The 27,167-nt window shown below is 33.2% G+C and overlaps 2 protein-coding genes across 7 annotated transcripts in view; both read right to left on the bottom strand.

Moving 5' to 3' along the window:
• Positions 1 to 1,035: 1,035 nt before the first annotated feature.
• LOC119828500 lies at positions 1,036 to 24,118 on the bottom strand. 3 transcript variants are annotated; one of them, XM_038350667.1, is made up of 7 exons: positions 23,161 to 24,118; positions 21,301 to 21,366; positions 16,515 to 16,642; positions 12,594 to 12,656; positions 8,002 to 8,096; positions 7,346 to 7,474; positions 1,036 to 1,943 (listed from the first exon to the last, which is right to left on the bottom strand). In XM_038350667.1, exons 1-7 carry the CDS (start codon positions 23,939 to 23,941, stop codon positions 1,892 to 1,894), a joined length of 1,314 nt encoding a protein of 437 aa, XP_038206595.1. In that variant the 5' UTR covers positions 23,942 to 24,118; the 3' UTR covers positions 1,036 to 1,891. The 3 variants fall into 3 exon arrangements, with proteins under 3 accessions (XP_038206595.1, XP_038206594.1, XP_038206596.1); XM_038350666.1 differs by lacking the exon at positions 1,036 to 1,943 and adding an exon at positions 5,498 to 5,804; XM_038350668.1 differs by lacking the exon at positions 1,036 to 1,943 and adding an exon at positions 5,642 to 5,821.
• A 1,799-nt stretch (positions 24,119 to 25,917) lies between these two features.
• Positions 25,918 to 27,167, bottom strand: part of LOC119828526 — a 56,581-nt gene continuing 55,331 nt past the window's right edge. For all 4 annotated transcript variants that reach the window (XM_038350702.1, XM_038350701.1, XM_038350704.1 and 1 more), the window contains exon 12: positions 25,918 to 27,159. In XM_038350702.1, the coding sequence (XP_038206630.1) occupies positions 26,548 to 27,159 (612 nt within the window). In that variant the 3' untranslated portion in view covers positions 25,918 to 26,547. The remainder of the gene's footprint in view (positions 27,160 to 27,167) is intronic.

The following is a 27,167-nucleotide window of genomic DNA, read 5'->3' on the forward strand; positions in this document are numbered from 1 at the left end:
ATATAAATGGAGTAATCCGATCAATATTTAATTATATGGAGGTCTATTATTGTAATGCTTTTCGATAACCACGATATTTAGATTTGTTTGAGTTATTTGGCTAAAAAACTTTGCTTGGGAAAGTCTAGAAGCGTGTTATTACATATATCTACTTACGTTGAATAAGGAAGTACGTATATTTTTAACTCAATTCTACACAATAATTAACCATGCATTGCGATTATCCAACGATACGGTTATTTGATTTATAAATAAAATTTCAATAAAATACAGATTCAAATTTGTTTTGTCTGAAAGTTTAGTAGTCTCAACAGTTAATTAATATTATTTTCTTAAGATTTGATCAAGTGGTCGAAACATAATAAATTTTCTCACCATATTTTCTCGTAGTCCTTAGGTAATTAGGTATCTAAAAAAGACCTTAGTGATTATTTAAGATTGAAGGTTTAGTAAATTTACGTACAAGCGAATTAAGACTTCTATTTTAACTACCTGAATGTAAGTGAGTAGATTTAGTAATATGATCTTGAGTGTCTATTTCCTATCTCTCAGAAGTTCCAAGGTTTATCATAGCCAGTGATGTATGTCCGTTCGTGCCCACTCCAATATACCATTACGCTTACCTAATGTCCCATACTCATCCACAGCCAACAACAATCCTGAATCACTGATTATCCACCTTGCCAAGTTTTCCCACCCGCGCTATGACGCACGCCATTTCCCATCGCAAGATGTCGCCACGTGGCCGCCGCGGGCCGCGCACGCGTCCACACGCCCTATGCGCTTTTACTGTTTTTATTGAAAACGCTCAAAAATAATAGCAACAATACCCCTGTTGAACTCTCGAATAAATTAGACCCGGAAGGCTGGGGTTAAACGCAATTGAACTGATAATTATTATTGCATGAAGCTCCCGGCATGCTGTAATGCCATTGTTTACAAACTACAAGTTCGACTGATTTTTGTGTAAAAAGGAAAATTTGTATACAATATATCATGGTTTCATACACGGAAATGATAAATAAAATACAAATATAGTGGTTATAATTATAATTTATTACATCAAGCAACTTGCAAACAAATAGAAATCAATATTAAACATGTAGTGAGTATTTCAAATGAACAAAATCAGTATAATCAAGATTAAATAATAATAAAAACCAGCCAACACATTGATGCAAGTAAATAACTTAAATAAAGCACACGATAAAATGGCACTAACTTACAACAGATGATAATATTGTAATTGGGCGGACATTGTTAAGGCACCAATTTTATACTATCTATATTTAAAGTGAAAAAGCTTAACTATAGTCTGTATTTCTATAAACACGAATTGTCAAAAAAGACCATAGACACTTGCATTGTATCGTCTATTCATATGAGTATTGAGTAAGAACCACGAAATGCAATGACAAATAGTTCTAGACAAATAGTATCTTATTGCCATACGGGAAAAAAAACACCACGAATGACATTATTTTCTTTTCTAACTCATTAGCATTTGCAATAGTTAGAGCGAGACAACATGAGACATTTTTATACGTTTTATTTTTGTGCACCATAATTCGTATCAAAACATTAAGTACCTAATTTGAGCGTAGCGTTTGATAATTCGTGTTTATTAACGATTAACTTTAATGATAAATTAATAAATATTATTTTCTTAAAACAAAAGATAATAAATTACCATTCTTATTTCGAATTTTGGTATGTCACTTAAGTATAAATAAAAAATAAATAAAATCAGTCTAAACTATGAAGTCGGTGGTTAGTAGAGTTAGTCAAAATTGTGAAAATTTGAGTTATAGAATTTCTTATGCACTTTACGGCAAGCGTCAAAAAAAAACACAGAAAAAAAAGAAATTAAACACAGGATGACAAATCTGCGCTAAAAAGTCTTGTTGTATAGTATTCTTCTATCTTTCTTCCTGTTGCGTCCCCTAAAAAACAAAAATCACACCATAATATATGAAAAAAAAATCGTAACATCTTATGAACTAACATGATACAATCATTTTGGTTACATTTTAATCAGTATTACACGACAATTCATATAATCATCACGTTGCATACATAAATCATTTATTAACATATGACATGTTGTCAAAATTGTCATATAAACTTATTATGATTAATCCCTTATTCACACGTATCTTTTCAAATTAACGAACATTAAAAAATAACAATATAATGAGCACGCTTTTTATCTAAACTAGGAACTATAATATTGCTATTTTTGCTTTTCTTTACAATATTTTACAAACCACAATTCCAAGTCGATTAGAGAGCATATTATATATCTTTAACATATATACTAATTACTACCTTCATTAACAACTATCTAAATAATACCGATAAACGAAATTGATATTTAAGCCTCGGATATTTAACATTTACAATTATGCAGTGTTATTTACTCGAAGCCAGGATATTCGAAATTACTTTGATCAAAAATATAAAAATTGTATTTGCATTTATTGAAAAATATTGGTACAGAGACAAATTGGTGTTTATTATTTATAAACCGTCCATACATATAGAAGTAAAATATCAATGATTTTTATGAATAACGCAATATCATATAGCGTTATTGACTTATCAATGATAATTTTATAAGTAGACAGACAGAACACTTTAAGAACTTCATTTTTGTAAGTCTTATATTATTTTAATATTAAATGAACCTGGTAATCATCAAAGAATATTCGAATACACTCGCTTCCTTAAACTAATTGTTATTTTTAGCAGACCGGTCTCGTAGTTCACTACTCAGATATAATCAAATATATTGGAATATTTCAGAACATATACATTATCTGTACTTTCAACTACACAATATATGTTATAATTGAGAACTACTTAAAATAGGATATCAGTAGTTTAGCACGCTATATGTAAACAATACTTAGTGAAACAACACTTGAATTTTAAAAGTTATACACAATTTTTAATACAGTTTAATTCCAAAGCTAAATCAAATATTTACATAGTTCAAACACAATATTTTTATGAGCTGGTTAGGCATTATCAACAGATCTATAAACTGACTGTAGTTGATTAAACAACTGTTTAGTTCCTAATTCGTGTTGGTACAAGCCATGTAATATCACGACATAACTCTCACATGACAAATAGTGATGATGGAAACACGGATGACGCAATTGCTCAATTATCGCTTGGGAGCGCAAGCGCAGCGGCATGGACACTTGGATTTTATAAAATGCTATAGTTTCTGTTACTCTTAAAAGTCTATCAGGTGTGAATATATCTGCAGATCGAAATGAATCCAAATTACACGGATTAACTTTGATACACAGTAGGTATATTATACAGAGATCTTTTACTTTGAGTGGAATATACCCAGATTCTAAGACGGAACTATATGAAAATCATTTTCTATCAAACGCATAAATAATCACGTCAATCGGTTAAGAAAGAAGGTAACAAACAAAGAAAAAAAAAATCAAACGACCTTCGCTATTAGGGACGTTGGTTGGAAATACATAACAATTACCATAACCCGCATCAAGACCTTAAAACATATTAACAAACCGATTCTTATATTCTCCTCAAGGGAAGCCGGCGACCTTAACAAAACATTGACAAAGGTCACGCTGTCGGCGCGTCGCAAACACCAGGCGAGGTGTCAAAAGCGGATCGCATGAAAATTGCAAATATAAACACTATTTATGTCCAATATATAATACTCGTATATAATACTGTAGTATAGAAGCTGAATATCGACAAACTATAGTGAGATATGTGATACAAATGTTTCTTCTTTTATTTCATTTTATAGCGGGCATCCGAGATTCTAGTAACCGATAACAACCGCCCATGAACATTAGGAGTTTTAATTCTGCAAATGAATTTGACCTATATTAATCGGTAAGATATAAGGAGAGGATTGGTGATGAGAATGAAGGAATGGACAAGGAAGAGTAAGGAAAGAATATGGGCGTCCATATATGGTTTAATTGCTCATAGATGCTTTGAGATTACGATATGGGGTCCAAAACATAACTATTACGCATTATTTCTTGATCGTTATAGGAAAATAAGATTATTTGTTATCACTTATGCGAAAGAGGCAATTTTGTAATATAACAGAGTCAATTTCGTTATCAATTCGATTCACAGAACAATATGATTAAATAACTTTTTCAATATAAATGCTTTTTTTGGTACCAAATTTCTTGATTACGACAATTCTTGAAGCAGATTTATCTCAGAATACAATCATGTTAATATATAGAAGATACTTAAAAGATGACAAAAGCTACTTGTATGTAAATAAAAAAAAACTTCAAGGGCAGAAAAGGGGGGAAATTAATAAAATTTAAGGGAACGGAAATTAAAGCGACGGGCGGAAACTCATTTAAGTAGTTATTTATGTAATTTTGGATATAGCTCTCAGACTAGACACATTATGTCTTAACAAATACCGATGTTGCCTCACAAATTACGCGAACGAGGTGTTATATTGTAAGTATTAATGCTTTATACCAACGCTTCAAGTACAATCGTATAATTTAACATTAGGAATAAATTATAGGTAAATAAATCACATCTACACCTTGTAACGCTATCCTTTGGGTAGAAATATGAAATTATTTGTGATGAATTAAATGTTTAGTGATTAGTCACGATAATTAGATACTTGTGATTTTGATTATATGTCGCATTTTTGTAGTCCACGCTTATAATGCTTTAATTTATATACAGTTCTTAATACTTCATTATATAAGTTTTAATGTAATAGCAATTTGAATAAAATGATGTTAAATCAGATTATATTATGTATTGTAATTAAATAGAAAATTAATACGAGGTTTAAGTGAATTTAATATTTAGTCAGTAGACTACATAAGCTTTATTGCCTGACGCTAGTGTCTGATTCAATAAAGAAATTTTCTCTTTTTTTCAGACCAAACTAAGGCAAAAATCTTGTTTGGCTTATGCAGCAAAATGGCATCTTAAATTTACAGGAAAACTCTGGCATTTTAGATCTGTTCTACTGATGGATATCCTCTACGATAATACACACAAATTTGAATACAATACAGATAATTGGTGGGCTGGAAGTGATCGCTGTTAAGCGATAAGCTCGCCTTATGTACCATCTCTCTTTTTTTTTGTATATTTGCGAAATTGTTAATTTGGTATGGTACATAAAATTGTTAAAAAAACTATATAAATACAATACAAATGGTCTTATATTTTATTGTAAAAGCGATTACAACTCTCCCAAGCGATAATAACCTGACATTAAACATTCACCATAACATTTTGAGCTCTGCTTAACTTAGACGCCATGGCGACGTTACCGGCTACGCATTCAATCTGTTAGTATGGGATTGTCATAAGGCGACGTTGCCAAACCGTCGCCAAATGATGTATAATACGTTTCATTATCAACTGCTTGTACACGTAGCTAGCGACTTGATCATACCGTCTTAATAAAGCACAACTCTTATATAAACATTTTACTTAATAGTCTCTACAGCCTTTTATAAACTCGCTTTATAACCAAAACCAGCTGCAAACACTCCCTAAGAGATCACAACTACTTCTTGAAAAGTCTGTCGGCGAATGACATAACAAGGTCCGTGGCTAGGTACCCGACAATATGGCCAGTCTCCATTCGCTACAAGTCCGTGACGGGACCGCACATGAATGTCGCGGTCGAGTTGGTGCTGGTCCTTCGGGTCCGGACCTGGTCGTCGCTGGACAGCGAGTCCGGCCCGTTCACTTGCAGACCATTGAACTTGGACCGCATCTGCGTCACCAGACGTTCGAGTCTGCAAGTGAGTGTCGCCTTGAAATACAGTCAGACACGGTTACCAAGTGCGGTGCAACAGAAACGTAAAGCGGGCATGCGTTTGTTAATTTTAGTAAATGCGGCTAGTTCTAATTTACTCGAAATTTGAGAAATGATTCTTGCCAATGTCTAGTGTTTAAAGGTGATAGATTCAATGGAATGAGAAAGAAATATAAAACTTCCAGGATAACAGCCAATATATTCAAGAACACTTTCATCTGTACTGTAAAACTTGATACGATCTGGTGTTATAAGTCCCGTTACAAACTTATTTCATTTATCGGTATTATATACAACTAAAATCATATAAGTGATACAATTTGTAGTATATTTACATGTTAAACAGCGTAAAACACAATATGTAGGCCTTTAGTCACTGAAAGAGCATCAGGAAATGAAGAGACATTAAATGGTACTTTTCAGGTAAAAATTATTGTCTCTTATCAGTATTATTGGGCTGGACTGGATAATTTTAAATAGTTCTTCAGAAAAACTTATAAAACAGATAATTCTGCCACTAAATGATTGTTAGTCAAAGCTACATCTAATAAGCATAAAAATATTCATAATTTTCCATCTATCTACAAGAGCACAACTACTGAAATGAAAATACAGTAAAAAGCACGCAATAAGTGACGGTTATTTAGAAGTTTTAGAACTAATGATGAGTCCAAAAATAATTTATGGAAATATCTTGTTTAATACAATAAATAGATTGCAAAATAGTTCAAATCTTTTTCTGCTAAAAATATATTAATTTGAAGAAAAATGTGAAATCTTGTGAAATTTCATTTTCGTTTATTATTAAAATCGACATCTTTATATAGCTAATTAATCATTATTAGATATTGTTTCCGGAAACGGCTGACATATTTCCATATTTCCCTGGTTTAGAGGCATGTTCATACATATAAAATTTACATTTGTAGAATATTATCTTGTTTAATTTTAACGGCTAATTAAAACCAAAGGCTAATTACTAAAAATATAAAACATGTGATTTCTACATATATACATCTATTTAAGTTATTATATACAATTGAAATATATAGGGTTTCTAATACTAGCATCCATAGAATTACAAGATCCATTTCACCATCGTAAATCATCCCAAAGCAACTTACAGACTAATATTTTTTTAAATTTCTTTTAAACATATGTATATAATTTTAGTGCAAAACCAATCAGTACAGAATATTCAATTAAGTGTTACTATACTGGTCACATACCATAAAACATAATTTTTTCCTAAAGGTTAAATAACTTAGGTACGATTTTCATAAATCTTTAAAAAACGTCATACATAAATAAGCGAAATCAAATTGAATTCATATGCATTACACATAATTAATTTCTCATTTTATAAACAACATATAGCTTAGTTTTAGTTATCTTTACAATATGACAAATCGTCGAATAATTAATGTGTATGCTTTATTTTTAAATTGTTTTTCAACTGAAATTTTGTAGCAATCAAGGGTGCACTCATAGCTCTGGGGTTAGTATGGTATATAAACTCACTTCAACGCGTGCTCCTCCGCACTCTGCTTGGACTTGCGCAAATCGGCGACCTCTCGGCGGAGGCGCGCTTGCTCGCCCTCGTCGTCTGCGTTGCCGTTCGTCATTCGATTGTTGTCCGTCGTTTCCATGCTATGGGCAATCGGAGTTAGTTTGTACGTTATTATAAACACATGTCGAAAACTGTATTGAAGACATATTTATATATTGTTTCTATTATTCATAGAGATAACATGTCTATCCGCAATTTATAGGACCTCCCGAATTTAAAATACAATAGATAGGTAGGTATATATATATAGATAGGTAGGTATTCCCATCTCCCATCTTACACCACAATTGATTAAAATATCCGAGTGGTGGAGTCTCGAAGGAGACCAGATGAGACCTGACGCGGAGACCTGATGACATACACTACAGGTCCTACCAGGCACCAATCTACAGTAAGTTATACACATCCGTTTGTTATAACTTTATACCTACACATCCATTAGTCGATCCATCCATGGTTATATCACTTACATATCCAACGGTGAAATAATGAATGAAATCGATCCAGATTAGCGCGATCAAATGTACAAACAAACTTTTCAGTTCTATACAATTAATTTGGATAAATATATCATCAAAAAATGGTAATTATTCAAAATAAACCATACCCATTGGCCATCCTCAACACGCGTAGTTCGTCTTCCAGTTTGCTGATGCGATCCATCATGCGCCGCTTGTCTGCATCGGACGCCCTGAGCGCGCCCTGCAACCAACGAGACGGTGCTAGCCGGGTCTCAACAAACAATTACCTAAGTGCTTGTTAGGCGGCTTTTTACGCGGCGCCTACGTTCACATTTGTGTAAAAGCGTGGGATGGTTTTTGGGCGTATCTGCCGGCGTTTTAATTCTTGAAGAGGTTTTTTGTTTTTGTTATAGCTTATCTCGCTTCGAGGCTGCAATCGGTATCTTCATCATGCATAGCAGTAGCTTTAATGTGTGTGCTAAATCGAATTGTATAAAAAAAAATCAAATCGTTTATAAATTTTTCACTTTAAATAGCAACAAACATTTTAACGCAGTGATGTAGGAAAGTAGTAAATTAAGTAAAGGCGGTTAACATTTCATTATTGAAATACGTTTAAAATCGATATTTTTCCACGTTCGGAAACTGTGAATTTAAAAAAATACACGAAAATAATCATAAAACCTTTATACTAACTTTGGGAAAATTGCTCAATTGAATCATTGTATCATAGCCTGCACTAATCATCAAAGAAACACCTATTTAAAATAAAATTCTACAGCCTTTTTCAAGCCGAGAACGTGCCCCAAAGTTGGGACATCTGAAATAAAAGCCAAATCTGTGATGCACGTAGTCACGATCGCCGGAGCGCACTTTGAGACTGCAGTGCCGTTATGTGGGCTAATATATTCGCGAGCACGACGCGCTGACCGCATGAGTATTGTACAATATCACATGTCGCTGCAGTTGGCGTTTTCTCTTCCACGATTAGCGCACATTTTGCGGTCAAGTATCGCCGGATTTCACCGCGATGCCCGAAACATTAGTATTCACTAATTGTTCTATATATATTTGGGGGAATTAAATTTGATGACGTCATCACAATATTATTTTATGTGGGAGGCGGAGATCATATTTGGATATCAATAAGATATAATTTACATTGCATTAAGGTAGTGCAAGGATAAAACATCATTATTTAATAATAGAAACAAAACGCAAGGGAGGCATATACATACTCTTAGCAATAAATATATTCTGAACAGTTCATCTTATAGCTAATACGACGATTCTTTTCCCGCATCTATATTAAGCGCAAACCCATCATATAACATACATCTCTTATCCCTCATACACATGTAAAACCAATACTTATTTATGACACAGCAATGAAAGGCTCCACAGCGCGCGTTCATTACCAAACAAACTCAGCAGCGCGTTATCCCCACCGGCACTTAGTGCGCATTACGGCCGGGGTGCTAAGCGAGTTACCTACGCGTTTTTGCACGTCAATCAACTAATTACGGGTTGCGCGGTGTTAATGAGACGCACAAACGAATGGATATACACACTATGTTACTATATAACATACTAGCTGCACCCGGCAAACGCTGTTCTGCCTTACTCTGATCATTTAGGGGTATGAAAAATAGATGTTGGCCGATTCTCATAGATACCGGATAAGCACAAAAAATTTCATGAAAATCGGTCAAGCCGTTTCGGAGGAGTATGGCAACGAAAACTGTGACACGAGAATTTTATATATTAGAAGATATTACTCGACACGTAGTTCAATATTACACAAGGTATAATTTTGGTTGTAACTAATTCAAAACGAATGGAGCAATCACGTTATAAATGACTAACAAGATGTATTTTTCAATCGATACAATGTATGAGCAATGTGTAGCAGAAGTATGAATATTTTACGTTACTAGTTTCTATGAATAGAAGCTTATCTAGTTAAGCTAAGAAAAAAGGTATCTTATTAATGATATTTACAATAGTGAATGAAAATTCGGATACAAAAAATTTTCCGAATTTTGAATTAACTGAGAAGCTTACGTCTAGTTAACCTTTCACATTTACTTTTCCACAGTTTATTTATAAAAAAGTTCAAGATAATCTTGTAGCGCAGCACTATTCATACATCATCATCATCATTATTATTACAACGAAATTAAATCGTTTATATCACAATCAAGTATTTCCACCGAAATCCGCAACAACCGGCGGTATGACGTCACGCGGGGTGGCGCCTCGTGCATCGCGCATCCACTCACATCTGCCAATATTTACCCAGCGCCCCTCCCCACGCACCCGTTCATATTTCAAATGCCCTGCGCTATGTGGGGAGACAACTACGAAATACCAACCGATGGGGTGATTTTACACCGAAACGTAACGAACACAGCGATATCCTGGAAGCGAACAAAACATTGTCGACGATTGTTTTTTACGATGTAAATAAGATCTCTTTGTTGTTATTACTTGATTTTGTTTTTAAATCAATTACAATTCATAATTTAATGTGTACCTACTTACCTACCAATTGAATAGGTAAATTTGGGAAGACTTGAGTTGAACGCACTACTCTGTATATTTTAGTTTATAAGTATGAAATACACATTTCAGGGGTATTTTCATACTCCACAAATAAACCCTGCATGTAAGTGGTTGTCGGTGGTCATAATCACCCATTCACACATAGAAAAATCTTTACGACAAAAAAACTTCAAACAATATTGAAAAACCGTTCCCAAAAACATCACACCCGATAATAAACAACGCATCGGTGTAACGCAGCGCCACCGAACGTACCAAGTAACGGAACGTACGAAAACCCTCGCCGCTTTCATATGAATCGATGCGTTTCGCTGTTTAGCAACTCACGGTGATTTTATAATCCCGAGCTGGTTGGTACTGTACCCTCGGCCGTGTTTATTTACATTGGCGAACGTTGGTACGCACGCATTAATAGACAAAAAATGCAGCATAATAACATGATTGTATGTACGGCATTGTTACGCAGTGGCGTATTCAGATAGATGTTTTAGCTGTGGTCGTAAAATATATTTAAAAGATGTGCACGGAATTAATAATTTGATAATAAATTTACATGTTGCTGATATGTACAAAAGAAAGGATGGAACGAACTCATGTTTATATGACAATTTAGGGAGTCATATGATTTAAGTATGTTTTTTTTAGATATTATAACGACCTCACTCTTTTTAAAACCCCGTAGCCTAAGGTTTCAACGAAAAAAAAAACACATATCGCCTTCTAAAAAGACGATTATGTAGAAGAAGAAAGATTTTAAGAAACGATTTTAACCACTTTTAGTCATATATAGCACCTCATCATTTTAAATTATTGTTACCAATCTTATAGGGAGCTTGGGCCATTCCGAGTTACACCTAATTTAATATTGGATTTTACTAAGGTTTTTATGAGGCAAGTCATCACTTATCAAATATGCCACCTTAATACAAGAACTAAACTGAAACAAAACTAAACACCGCTTAGTACAACCGACATGTGCATCAATAAAAAGGGGTCATAATTAGATTATTATACACAACATCACATACAGACAAAACGTTTATAGCTTAAACAAAGTAAGTTTTGGATGTAAACGAGTGAATTCAATTTAGCATTTCTGTGCTGCATTTGAAATGCGACATTGTAAAGATACACAAAAGTTAAAAAACTACCCAGATTAAAACCATTGTTGAGGTTGATTGTTTGAACGCGATTATCTAAGGACCTAATGGTCCGATTTGAAAGATTATTTCAATGTTATAGCTCATATATTTGGTGGAGGGCTATAGGCTAAATAACATCATTTAGAATGTGAGTGAAACCGCGGGACACTGGTATTGTAGAATATAATCCGATCTAACTTTGTATCATACTACATCAATCATTATCCATCCCCTAATAATTGTCATTTTCAGTTAGCCCTGAATCCAACAAAATTCTAAATTCGAAATTCAAAATCGCAAAATCAATAGAACGCTCCGCATTTAAATTTGGAATAGAACATAAATAATGAAATGCAATAATTCCAGTGTTGCACCGTCACGCTCACGCGGCTGAGTATTTCGCGAGCAAACAAACATGGAAGGTGTAAGGTGACGTGAAGCCGGTCCGAGTGCACTCCGCGGACCACCCAGCGCTACGCAAATACAACTTTAATAGACGCGGATGGGAGAAAAATTACAAGATGCCTGCTTATATAGTATACGCGTGGGTCGGATTGACAGCTTTTTTTCTGAGAAAATGACTTTTTTGTGGATAAATTGTGTTACAAGTTGAATAGAAATATTCATTAATTAAATATTTGATAAATGAAATAATTATTTAAATTTTTAAAACAACATCAGTAACGAGGTATAGGAATACTTTTAGTATCAATGAATTGAGGAACATGTAAATTTGTAAACTGTGATGCTACAATAAATTATTCAAGCAAGGTTAATTCACTTAGAATTTTTAAGAACGTCATTAAAAAAAAATTTTTTTGAAAAACACAATAAATGAGCACCACCTATGAAATAGAGCTCAAATTAAAATGCGACTAAAGCATAACAAATAGCGCCATCTAGCCCACAAGATCGAAACTATGAGACTACGACTAACACTGCTTGCAGTATTGCAGCCAATAACAAGGGAAGGAAGTGCTAGTTCAAAACGACATATACAGATGGCGCTTTTACCAAACCGCATTACCCACCTTGATTTCCTCCAGCGTTCGTTCAGCAACTTTCGTTTCCGTTGACGCAGACGCCGCTCCACTCTGTAACAATACAATTACATTAATTAGCACAATACATGTCAAAATCAAGATAAGGTGCATTTGCATGCATTATCGTGATACACTTTTATTTTTATCACAATTATTAGTTAAGCGATATGAAAATTTATCTCATCGGCATCAATTTGTTTATCAAAAAATATAGCAGAAGCAAAAAAGAAAATATTTTGTAACACTAAATGTTCATCAAATGATATTTTTGATATTATATATATTATACGATAATTCAAAATTATCAAGAGTCGGTGACAATACGACAATATCATTAATTTATCTTATTATCCTGATTCGGATCGTCACGATTAAGAATTTCTCTGAGTCCATTCCTTACAACAGTAATATAATTTGGGTGATTCTGTCATTATAGCGTGTTTTTTAGTTATTTAAAGCAAATTAATTACTTTAAATCTGAAATAAAGTCATTATAAAGTAATACAACGTGGGTGAAACAAATTTAATTTCTTCCCACATAACCGAGAAGATTCTCGAAGATCTCTTGATAAAACATTATCTCGGCCACAATCCGTGTGCTAAATATTTGAAGTTTTTTATCGTAGGTATAAACGTTTATTCTATAAATATAACGTAATGAATTCGTCAAAAATATTAAGAATGAATTTCTGTGTTTCTTTCTTTTATGGAATTATTTAAAGTATTAATGTTTCTCGATTCAAAAGGAAATGACCTCAGCCGCTGTTACATATGAACATATAATATCGTTTCTTAATAGTTTTATTTACTTAAAACTGGCCTTGTTATTGGTGTGTTTAATTTTTAATCTCTATATTACTACGAAATGGGTAGTACTATTTTGAGCATGCTCCCTTTATGTATCGCCATAACATTAACATCAAGTTGTTTTTCTTTTTTTCTTTTCTTATTACAAGACTAGTTTGCTGAACGTATGTTTCCTCACTTTACATTCAATAGAGAAGAGTACTGGACGCACACAAGTACACCTGTACCTCTAAAAGAAGTGTGGAAGTGATATGACGTCTAAAAGAAGTGTGGGACAAAGACAGATACATGTAGATCGTCTAGCGCCATCGCGTTCCCACACTCGGATTAGTACTGCTTTAAGACGTCACGGTACTACATCCAGGACTATCGAGCGATCGTACGTTAAAGGATGGTGTAAAATATACAAAAAAGTATAATACTTCAAAGATGATTGCATTGTTTAAATAAAGAATTAAATTGAATACATCACGGTTGTCGAGTTTAAGTCTCCGATGAAATGCTCATTTCATCGATGACTGTGCGAAACTCCTCGATACCCTATGAATAAATGATTAGACTTAGTTAAAACGCTCTGGTTATAACCGTTTTACAAATCGATTGAACGTTGCACGGCGAGTTAAAAGTGAAATGACAAAATGGGTGAAAAAAAAAACGGCCATTATCGTTGAAAAAAAACAAACCGTCACAGTCTTTGCTTTCCCGTCTTTAATTACTGAATACTGGGTCAGACGTAAGGCCTATTGTGCACGGTTGTACACAGTTTCGCGTGGTTCATTTGTCACTCATCATTGTATAATATGCCTTTCGCGATTGAAAAGAACATTGTTATAATAGAGAGCATCATCTCTGACAATGATACAATGCGTGTTTCATACATACACCTAATTATTGTAATTGCGTAGTATTTTTTCGTTAAAATTAATTTATATCATTTGTAACTTTAATCAAAGATAATATTTCTTTTCTCATAATGTGTGTTTATATTGATATAAAAGTATGTTTCTCCGATTGTTAGGTTTTACTTAAGGTCAACATAAATATCTAAACAATTAACACATTAAAATAATTGATAACCTTAGCTAAGTAAACGGACAGCTGTTTTTTTTTTGTTATTGGATATTGCGACCAATCTAATAAGCAAATCTAATCAGTCCTCAATATTTACACACAGTTTCTTAAACACATCCATAAAGGATTATATATATATATACCTACGTATATATTAAATATCTGATAATCTAGCACCGGCGTTTCGCGCCAATTTCATCCAGCCGTAAGTGGGTACAGGTACCTAACATTATAAGATTGTCACCTGTTCAGACGTAATGCATTTAGCGGGTAAGATGATTAGCTCCGTTCTAGATACCTACACCTCTTCCTCGTTGCTACACTGTGACTTAAAGTACCTACCGCTTGCATATTTTGGACCACCGCCAAGCTTCCACGAACGAACGCGAATAATAACTTTTTCAGATGCGTAATTGACGAAACAATGCATTCAGAGTATGGCAAATTGATCGATTTCTATGGTAATGATGTTTGAGCTGAATGAATCGGAGTTACTTCGAGCGATTTTATACCATTGTATGTATCAACTGAACACGAAACTCGACAAAAATACTAATCCACCATTTACTCGGAACAAATTGGGAGTACTGAAAGCGATTTCTTGAGGCAAATATGCCGTTTCACAACAAAAGAAAAAAAGAAGACGGTTCTATGGCGTTCACTGAAATTTCACTTCATTTCTCACTTGGTCTTGTAATGATATAGATATATACGAAACCAACAATATTATATACCTTAGAAAAAATACATACAAGAGGAAGACCCATAGAGTATTATAATATTTACAATTCTATAAATGTTATGTACGTGTGTGTAAATACATAGCCTACATAGCCTAATAAGGTACACTGTAGGTCAATCTTTTCCAATGAAGCAACCAATTGGATATGCGTTCTCGTCAAATTAGGTAATCAATCTGTTTGTACAATTCATTATTCATATTTCATTAACTAATATATGAGTCTTTGCATCAGCATCGCATTGTATCGTACTTCCTTTCAAATCCGGGAATATCGGATTACCGAGTTAGCCTTCGGGCTTTCGAATGTCGCTCGCCAAAACGGCAACCATAAACACACAAGTGTGGAATAACAACCGTGTATTGTGTTTACACGATATCAGAATGAAATCGATACAAATATTGTAAGTGCGAAAGTTGTCACTTGTGCACGTAGCTATTCGTCTTATTAATACTTGAACCGCAAATCCGGATGGATTATAAACAGCGGCGTAGCTATCATATGGCCAGGTATGGCAGTGCACCAGGGCCCCGGAGCTCAGGGGGCCCTCTAAACTCAGCTTTGAAAGAGGGGAGGAAGGCGGAAAGAGGGGAGGAGGGATAGATGGAACCTTCGAGAACGACATTGCGTTACGAAAACTAACATCGAATGAGGTGAAATGTCTCAACACGATCGATGGCGAAAACCTGAAATGCATGCGAACAAACCGTGGGCGGAAAGCTAGTTACGTGATAAATGCCAAGGTTGAGTTAGGTAGAATGAAATTATGACAAATGCAAAATTACATAAATCACTTTCGAGAAAAGTTAACTTAGAATATAAATCAAATACTGTAATTCTCTCATAAAATTTTGCTCACGACCGAGCAAATCACAATAACACGGCTGGACGATTTGGGTAAATTTGAATATTTTACTTTAATCTTAATTAAATTTAGCATAAAACAACGAAAATTATAACTTGACATACTAAGAGGCAATCTAAAACTAAATCTTTTACTAACTAAAATATAAACATTTTAATTCACTTCTTACATTTATAAGTAATAAAAATGAGCCGGAGTCGTGAATCCTTTTCCTCACCCTCACAGGAAGGGACTGGGAAGGTCTCAGTCCCTTCCTTTATTCCCGTGATCAATCCTTTCCTCAACCCTTACCTTTTAAAAACGGGCAACTCATTTGTATACCTACCATTGCAAATGTTCATGGGCGGTGGTGATCGTTTACCATCAGGCGATCTTAAAAAAGCATGTCAAGCAAAAAAGCTAAACTAACAATTTTGTCACTCTTACATCGTTCCTTTCAAGCACAAGAGAGCGAAGGCGCGCGAACATCGCCTCCTCCCGTATCCTAGTGGCATCTCTTATCTCTCGCACCAGTTCTGTGAGGTACCCCGGAGAATACTGCCCTCCGTGCACACCTGTGGAGAAACAATGAAATTTAAATCCGTAAAGTTCTATGAGAAGAGAAAGAAATGAAGGAGAAACGGGCGTACCGCGTAAAATATGGTTATGTATAGGAGATTGTTGAAATTAGTACCTATTTGCGGTCGGAGTGTACAATCATTCAATGTTACGATCATACATTTGTAAAGATTGTATCGGTTGGTTAAACTTGATAGTATAGTAACGTTTGAATTCATAATTAGATTTCATTAATTTACATTTAATTACTAGGAAAAACATTAATTTAACCTCGCTTTTCAACCGACGTCCTATAACAAAGGAGGTTCTGAATAAGACAATAATTATGATCACCTACGATGGCATTCAAGAATATTTCTAAAATTTATTTTAAATTATTTAGATTGAAATAATCACAGAAACTCGTCACTCAAAAGCATCCTCACAACACGTGTCTACTTTACCTGATAACACTAAAGAAAATAATGAGGCTTTGAGAAAGTGGATTGCGTAAAACTTCCTGCAGCGATGGAAAAGCAAACACCTGAACAAGGAAATATCTCGAATGAAGCTAACTTCTGCATCACATTAAGAAATATGATAGTTAGAAATTGGTATTCAATTAAAGAAATTCATAATATGGTAAGACTGCATGGACGGGCAGAAATATATTAGAGTATTCTTGGAAATTTGCATACGAGAAGGCGATGGAGATTTTATTTCGGGATGATATATCTGGCTTTATAGTTTACGTATCTACTACTATATTGTAGTCTCAAATTGTACGATCAAATGAGCCAGAAGAGCTCCTTATTGCTTTTTAAGATACAGCACATTGGATGAAAGGAATCAATGTACTTATTAGAATAAATAGCTTTATATCGTATAGTAAACAAGGTATCTATGTATATATTTTGCAGGGTTTGGCTTAAGTTCTTTAGCACAATCTTAGATTAGTTTGCAAGTAGAATATGATATGGAATTTATTCCAGGGAAATTTAGATATTTACACAGTTGCGCTATAAATATTATCTAGGCTGTAGTTTCTAATGATCACGTTACAATGATTTAAGTATTTTCATAATGATATGCGTGATAAATGTTTGGCGTTTATTGGCGTCATACCGATACGATAGGATATCTGACACCAAAGTGTCTTAATGTGCCTATTTATGACTCATGTGAATATGTTTGCTTTCTGGATAAGCGGACATTGTAACCATAGTCAATGGAATAATGATAAAATGAAGCTATAAAGATTGAATAACTAAATTGCTTAAGGAACTCTGTGATTTAGTTGTTTGCCCAATTTACACTAATAACTTGTGAAAACACACTTCCCCTTCTATTGAAATTATTGTATTAATTGAAATATTACTTTTACTGCATACGGTAATACGTTCATAACAACATAGAAACGTATGTATATACGCAAAAAGTGTTTATAAAAGTAATTGACCCGAACTACAAGAATAACAAAAAGCGAAGTATATAATTTTCCACTCATGGTTTTTCGACATTACCTATAGCGTAAAAAATACCTATAGCGATGTAGTACCTGATAATTTGCATTACAACACACTAAACTTATGAAAAATAGTACAATAATCTAGCCGTGCGATTTTAAATTATATAAGTTTTTATTTACTTATTTAACGCATTAAAGAAACATGTCTAATCCTAAACAAAAATCAAATGGTTTATTTACATCATTTATCATTTAAAGTTGTATATCTCTTTAACGTTATAAACAATACAGCGCTGAACCACGAGGAAAAGGCGTTTTATTTCAATTACCCATGGACCCATAGTGGGTCCAGGCTATGGGAGAAACATTCTAATAAGCTATTTGCAAGTCAATGTACATACTACGATATTGAACAAATTCAGCCCATTTATCATAACTAGGTGAAATTGTTAGTATCAATTTTATTGCACGAATAGTTCTTATCTTATAAATCATTAATGTATGAAATAAATATTTATTCACTAATAATTATTCACGCATCGGTTAAATGACGACTTTCTTAATTTGATGCGCATTAAATTTACAGCAACAAATTTTATATATATTACAGCAAGATTTTTATATAAATAATAGGTAATTGCAGGTAGTTGTATGACATAATGAAAAATGCTAGGGGATCGGCACTCCCATTCACTCCCATACATCATTCTATAAATCGGTGAGTGACGGTGCCCTATTAGAATATATTATCGCCTGCTTTGACTTCATTCGAGTGAATCTAAAATAATCCTTACGTATGTAACCAATATATCAATTTACGTTTAATAAAAATTGGTCAACAAAAGTTGAGTCCGAGTTTTTATATGTGGACAATGACAAAAAACATTATATTGAATGTATAAAGTATTCTCTGTGCTATCTATTTATACAGTAAAAGCTGTTTTTGCATGAAAGAATAATAAACATCCATCTATAAACTCAAACTTTCACGTAAATGATTAACTTAGATAATATATAATAATGAGTTCATAATATGTTCAAAGGATATAGAATACGTAATCTCATTATAACAACAATCTACTTTCATTTCACCGCTTATGTCATATGTACCCAAAAAGCGATAAAAACAACCAATCAATGTATATGAAACTGAATATCAGCTAATTCATATGTATTCTATTCTGTTAAAAAACCTAATTGCCGACATTATACGCAAATATTCAGTCATTCACACGCAATAACTGTAAGATGATGAGATGCTAATGAAAGTCTAATTATGCGATTGAATGAGATCGTTATAAACGCGGTATGAAGTATTAACGGTAACGTCAGCTCTGCGATTAAATATTAATTAACACAGATATTATGAAAGCCATAACTGGCCGTGGGTTTGTACCGTTTTCAGTTTGTTGACAATTTTTTAACGGTAAAATGATATTAAAAAGCTATCGCCGATATTATCAAACGGAACTAAATTTGGCGAGCGAAGTATAATTCCATTTCGCTTACAGGAAAAAGAACTAATTTTTGTTTCGTCACAAGTAATATATTGTAGCAAACAAACAAAATTTAACCCATAAAATACCTCTATCTATCTACCTGTATCTAATAATTTGAGGCATTATTATCTCTAATAGGTATACTTACTGTAATAAACGAGACTATTCTTAACCTACTATTGAGTTCTAGAAAATAATAATCTGATTTTCTTTGTGTATTCAATTCGTTATCCATCCACATTTAGGGTTATCAGGTTAGGTCGCACAAAACACGCTAATGTCAGCCGTGCCTAGGTTCAGCGGTTACATTTAATGATATTATCGACGTGGATACATAAACCGAGATTTAAAACTTTATAATCCGATATCAGGCATTGGTTGGTACTAAATTATCTATACTTTAATGTTGCATACAACAGAAGAGAACAAGGAATAAGTATCAATTGTAAAGATTGCTAGGGCGACGCTTTGAAAGGTGAAGGATTATATTTGGTCAAGTGACCGCATTACTAAAACGATCATAGTAATCGTAATTCTACAAAACGGCAAATATTGCAGTATACGGGGAGATAAGAAATGGCCACACAGATATATTTACGACGGCACTTTATTTATCAAGGGTTTTGTCAATGGTACGTGTCGATGAAGAATAAGTAAGCGAATAATATAACAAATCTAATGAAAAAAGGAGTATCATACAAACCTCTAACGCATATCTATTTTGTAATATATCTATTCTGTAATAGTAAATCAATATTACAACTTGTAATAAAAATATGACGAATGGAGAGGGAAATGCAAAAAGCTCACTAAATGTAGGCTATATTAAAAACATTTACGCTTCAATTCTCATTGCCCACATATTAAACTGTATCTGAACTCATCCATTCCAAAAAATATAACTCTGCCTACCTCACTGTTGCATGTTAGTAAATATTAGATTCATAGATGACCTAGTAACGATCGAGGTGAATCCTGAGAAATGTAATGATTAATAAAAGTTTAAACAATGGACGTGAAAATTTAGATTCAGAATAGACCACAGACAGACTAATCTAATGTTTATGCCTGTCATGATTTAAGAACACAGTCTGAGAGTAAAATTATAAAAAAATTATGATAATATCAATGAAAACTTTTTTGCTTCAAATTATCGACTTGTAGTATAGCAACGTAAGAATACAAGTTTTCGGGACATATTTACGAATCGGAAAGTGACAGAAAAATAATGAAGGGTCACTAACATCTCACATTCCTGAGCACTTGCCAAATGTTAATGGTTTTACTAAATGCGGGAGCATCATAAAGAAATTGGAAATTTTTATACAGGGTTTTCATGTAAATAGTAGATATTCGAGTAAAACCTACGATATACCATCATTGCTCATTTTGAACGATTTACGAGGTAAAAGATAGATAAAACCATAAAGGCACGGTAAATGTAGAATTTATATTATTTGTTGCATATACGAAGATTTAACGGTGTTTTAAAAGTAGTAGTAGTTAGTAAAAAATTCCATGTTGTCTATATGCACGCACGAGCATTTATTCTCACAGTACCAAACCTTATATATGAATATATCCATTCATACATACACACACACACACACACACACATTACAATATAATGATATATATTGTAATGTAAATATTATAGATTAATAAATAATAAATATATATTGATTAAACAATAAATGCGAATAATTACCTGCAGCACCCATACTTGTAGCACCCTTTGGGTAATAACTGTGGTGTTGTAAATTTTCCAATTCGGCTGAAAAAATAAAATCGAATAAATATGTATCATGCTTTTATTCATTGAAAAATACAGACTATTTATATTTTATTTTTGTCAAGAACAAATAAATTAAATTATATAAGGACAGATGGAATATGACACCTGGCCTTTTACCATAAGTGGCACATACCAAAACACCCATGCATTGTTTAAACACATATACCCTTGAATATTATTAATAAAAGGTTTATAACATACACTGTTTATGTTTTATTAAAATCTTTCATTCTTGTTTAAAAAAAAAACAGTTCGAGTGTTAAGTTTAGAATATTTTTACAATTCAGTAATCAGGATGAATATAAAGCATAAGCATTTTTTGTTGTTTTTTAAACATATTGTGTAGGTGACTGCTGTTATGCATCTTATTACAATATGATTATGGTTAAATCAGCGTGTAGGTGTGAAGGTCAAATACACTTGACTGAATTCAGAATGGACCTTAGAAGAATAATGGATATATATTTAAGAACTACATCACCAGTCCATATGATTAATATTATATTGTATTTTATTGTCCTCATCTGATGCATATTTGAATAGGAAAATATTTTAGAAATACATGTATACGCAAACGATACAAAACAGAAAAATTTTTGTTTCAAATTCTATTACATGCTAATAATAGTTATGTTTTTAACACTTTTGTAGGTTTGATAAGTTTAAAAATCGCAAAGCATCATAATGATGTATCAGTCATGTTTAGTTGATAGAGTAAATGATTAATTTTATGTCTATTATCCTGCACAACACCTTTTTGATACAGATAATTAAGGATTTTTACTATCTTTATTTGTTATCTGTCACTGAGACATGACACAGTAACACATTTGTATTTATTTTGGAAAGTATTTCAATGCAATATTTAAGATTTTGACATTATTTTGAGTATAAGATTTACAGGTACATATAATAGAACAATACTTTTTGATTTATATCAATATTTATTTTACAGTTTTTTAAAATACTACTTCAGTTCAATGGTTACCATTCAAATAATATATTTATTATATTAATTTTAAATATTTATAAACAAAAGTTGTTGTAAATTAATCTCATTAAGTACAAACAGTATAAAACTAGGCTAAGCATGTATAAGCCAATTACCAAGTGATTTATCAACTTTCTGTAAAATTCCTTTACTTGCTGTACTTAAGTTACAGCTAAGTGTTTCAAAGAGACTCACTTATTATGTCATAATTGCTTCATGCTTACTATCACACTTAAATAAACAATATTAATTGAGAAAATCAGTTTATTTTCCTGTTACACTTTCATTTTAATTACAAATATAAATAATAATTGCTTTGAATGTTATTTTTACAATCAATTTTTATTTAATATTTAGATAAGAGATGTTGTACATTAAATGTATTTTTGACTTTGATTGAATAAATGTAACAATATCTATATATCTATCTTTTGATTATAATATTTCCACAAAATGATTGAAATTTAAGCTTACATGAATGAATTTATTGAGTTATTAATATAAAGAAAATCGCAGATTTATAATCACATATAGTAAAAGGAACAGCTTCATATTGATTTAAGATAAGACATTTGTTGAGTATTGTTAGGCCGTTGACATTTATAGATGTAAATTGATCAATTATTGCATTGTCCACATCTGCTTATAAACTTAATGACAGATGCAACATAAATGAAGACATTTAATGAATCTTAAGGTCTTGTGTGCAGTTTTTATTTATGAATAACATTCTTGTAATATTTGATGTTTTCCTTAATATAAATATGCAATTGAAAACTTACCTCTGGTTTCCTGTAATTCTTTATTTAGCCTGTCATTGACCATTTTCAAAGATGATATTTGATCAAGCAAGTAAGATAGCAAGCGACTGCCGACTTGGCTACCAGATAATCCTGAACTAGATTCAGAATCTGATTCTACGTCACCATTAGTAGGTCTGTGGTCAGCTACATCAGGCAATCCTCTAACACAAGGATCACTGTATCTCCTTGCATTGCTCCCATCATCCTTATCATTTAAATGCAAATCACTATTGGAATTTGTATCGCCGGTCGACGTAACGATCGGCGGCAGACTCGCAAAATCTTGACTGTCGGTAAAATTCTTTGGTTGCATATAATTAGTTTGGTTAGCATCACCTGGCGTACTCAGCACTTCCTCAGCTTTATGCTTACTGCGGCGACGGAGCCGAGGTCTCTGCACCTGAATACTTTTGTTTTCGCATTGCATCGCTCTATATTCAGGGTAGTGGTGTAGCATTGGATTGTAATAAGTTGGCAGTGAAGGTAAAGAGGCCGGTTCGTTGGAGCCATACATATTGTACCTGTATGGATCGTAGCCCGGGGTAAACTGAGCGGAACACATAGGCCAATTTAAATTCCGGTGCGGAACGTTATCATAGACATCCATACTTGGAAGGGTGGATTCTTGTACGTGGCTCATTGTTTTATCAAGCCACTTTGAAAGATAGGAAGTCTTACTTCCCTTCGATTTTTTCCGCTTTCCCAAAGGACCGTTGCTCGGTGATGCATTGCCGTTCACTTGTTTTGGGGTAGAAGCCATCGTTACGAAGAAAGTTTAACGACAGACGTACTGTAAAACAAACAATGAGTTTATTGTGCCACGGAGTTCACCTTTGTTTCATATTTACGAAGGCATTAACGGAGCGTATTTTGAATTAATTAGTATTTCGTTTCTATTATTACATTCGCGTCATATAACCAGACAAACCAAGACAAAACTGACAATCATTAGACATTTCGGCCGATTAACGTCCATCAGTTTGACATAAGATTGGCGATGACACATGTAGTCAATTGTCATATACTGACGTTTATTAAGGTGTGCAAACACAATTACCTCATTAAAAATTGTTAAGTACGTAGTTAACAAACATTAATTAAATAATGAATATTGTGCTTGATTAGTGTTTGTTCGTTCAAGAGATCTGCCTCGTTTTAATTAAATCCATCCCGATGCATCACTTGTACGGTTATTAAATCTGATTCAAACCACACCTAAAAAAAAATGATGAAAATTACATTATTGAGTAAATATTCAGACACACCTACTCTTCAATATTCATTCGATTAGCAAAAATATAGGTACCCAAAAACAATGGTAGAATACTTCGTCGCTCTAAACTAGATGGCGTTGTATAATATGACTGCGTTTTGCTGTTTCGGTGTAGTAAAGGCCTGGGTCGCATCGAAACGGAATTAGCGCTAGTTATTCATTCACTTTTAGTGATATTACTATACACATATTAAAAAAAAAAATTGCAAGATAAAGGTTTGAGTCAATCGATTCGTATTATACGTAATTCTATGCAAATTTAACGATTACTTATTGAGTTAAACATATAAATAGGGCATATTACGTAATAAGATATATTATGTTGACTACAATCGGTTTTTTTCCTTACTAGCTTTCCGCCCTTGTTGTCAAAGGAAAAGATATACAGACCAGGGTTACCGTCATAGCGGTACTATTGTTGTTCTAATAGCAAAACTGCCTGTCCTTTTCGGGTATCAAACTATATCTTTACCAAATATCATCCAAATCAGCTCAGTGGTTTAAGGGTGCAGAAGATACATACAGACAGATAGTTACATTTTTTCGTATCTATTATATTAGTATTTCATGATATACCTGCCTAGGTGGGTTACGAGTTTTAAATATAGTATAATATTATGCTCAAATATTGAATCATCACTGGTTGATTATGGAAATCCTTCCAGATCTAATAATAAAATAAAACACTATTATTAAATGACAGAAATTTAATCTCAAAATATATAAAATAATCTGATTTTTATTTACATTATACAATTTATTTGATTCTGAAGTATTACTCATTTATGTAAAATACATATTACATTGCTATTATCTATAGATGAATTTATAGAGAACTCAAAACATACATTACTATGGCACCGTAATTTATAGAATAAGTTAACCATAGTTGGACGAAAAGAAAATAAAAGTTCTTAGGTTATTATATTAATTTAAACCCTTCTGAAATCTTGGCAACACTTCACGAAATACATTGTAAGATTTATTGCGTTAAAAATAATTTTCCAAACGCTTATCAATTACCCATCTTACAAAAAATCAAATTGCATTTGTTAGGGTAAGAACATTCTGCGAATAACGACGTCTTGTACTTATTATAATAAACGAACTAGTTAACAATAGACATTGTGAATTTGTCAAATAATTAAATGTAAATTAATCAATAAATTGTTTATTATGTTAAGTATAAAGGGGAAATAAAACGATATAAAATATTCGAGCGTGTAGATATAGGTACTTCGGTACACATTATCCCCCAAAATAAAACTATACTTTAACATAAACTATGACAAATGTCAAGCCATTGTACCGACCTTGTCATGATTTTTTTTATTCTCGATTCTGACTGAGGTCTTGTATAAACAGCTTTCTTAATATCTATTGAGTATATTATAACTTTGATGAAAAATGAAATTTTAAATTATAAAGAGGGTCAACATTGATTTGATGTCAAACAGTTTGAAAAAAAAAATATGATCAGTAATAATAACCACTTACACTTACTTCCATCCACTCTTAAAATTAAACTAAAATCTTACAATAAAATATTATATGCCCTACAGCATTCTCGCGCCAAGTCACATTTGATTATCAAAATGCTTCCAAAAAAATAACAATCTTATTGAACAATTGGACTACAATTGGTTAATACTTAGATACTTAACTCCACGGTTGTAACACCAAAATTGAGGTAACTCAAGTAGTTAAAATCATGAGTTTTTAAAAGTATAAAAACAGTGTTGCGTATACAATTCTATGATATATAATTTAGGCTTTATTGTGCAATATATATTTATAAAACATCCGGTTACTACAAGATAGTTAGGGGGAAATCCAAAAGTAGGATTACAATGGAAGCATAATTTATAATATACATAAGACCCTGCATTCATTCGAGTGATTTCTCTTGCAAATAAACAATTTACTGTCACCTATGTATGACCTATCCCTAGCACCATATCTTTCGGAATGTATGTGTGAAGTTGTGAATAGAAACAAATGCTTGCACTAGTCATATCCGACTCTGTATGTATTCAGCACTCGCACAATACTTCCATCAGAATAAGAAATCACTCATCATTCAAAATCAACGCCTAGCCTAGTTTGACATCATCAAAAGCGGTCAACAACTCGTTCGTGCCCTGGAGGACGTCCGACTCTGTCCAGAAATCAGTAGAAGTCAGCGGCATGTTAGAATCCAACAACATTTCGTTGCTTTGGAGTGGGAACCCTGGGCTAGTTTGCATTTTGTTGGTCAGGTAGGGGTCATAACCCTGCATAACACCAGTCGGTGATATGAGCCTACTGCCAGGGCTGTACATTTGGCTGTAATTGCTGGCGGGTGATAAAGACTGAGGGGTCGAATATGGGCTGAGCACGCGATCTTTTTGAACTGGACTTATTGCAGGACTGTAGTTCGGTGTATTCGGGCTGGACGGTAGGGAATACATCGGGCTACTTATGTTTAAGCTCAACGGCGACATAGGATTGCTTGGTGGATTCGAGCGTATAATTGGAACATTGGCTAGCGGTGTATTGGCACGCATCATTTGTTTATTTGGAACGGCTTGTATTATGTTTATGACAGGTATAGGGATATTTCTGTCCAGTGTACTCTGCGGTACTAGTCTTTGCGAATTCAGCAAGAGTTGATAGTTTGGCGGCATCTTTCCCGTGACTTGTTGCGTTGGCAGTTGCTGCATATCCTGTAAAA

Source organism: Zerene cesonia, chromosome 8 (genome assembly GCF_012273895.1).
Source record: "Zerene cesonia ecotype Mississippi chromosome 8, Zerene_cesonia_1.1, whole genome shotgun sequence".
In the NCBI taxonomy this organism is placed as follows: Eukaryota; Metazoa; Arthropoda; class Insecta; order Lepidoptera; family Pieridae; genus Zerene; species Zerene cesonia.

Coding starts and splice junctions, on each gene's coding strand:
- LOC119828500 (XM_038350666.1), bottom strand. CDS start 23,941: ATGGCTTCTACCCCAAAACAAGTGAACGGCAATGCATCACCGAGCAAC. Junction 21,367..23,160: donor AGAATTACAGGAAACCAGAG/GTAAGTTTTCAA, acceptor TTATTTTTTCAG/CCGAATTGGAAAATTTACAA. Junction 16,643..21,300: donor TACAAGTATGGGTGCTGCAG/GTAATTATTCGC, acceptor GTTTCTCCACAG/GTGTGCACGGAGGGCAGTAT.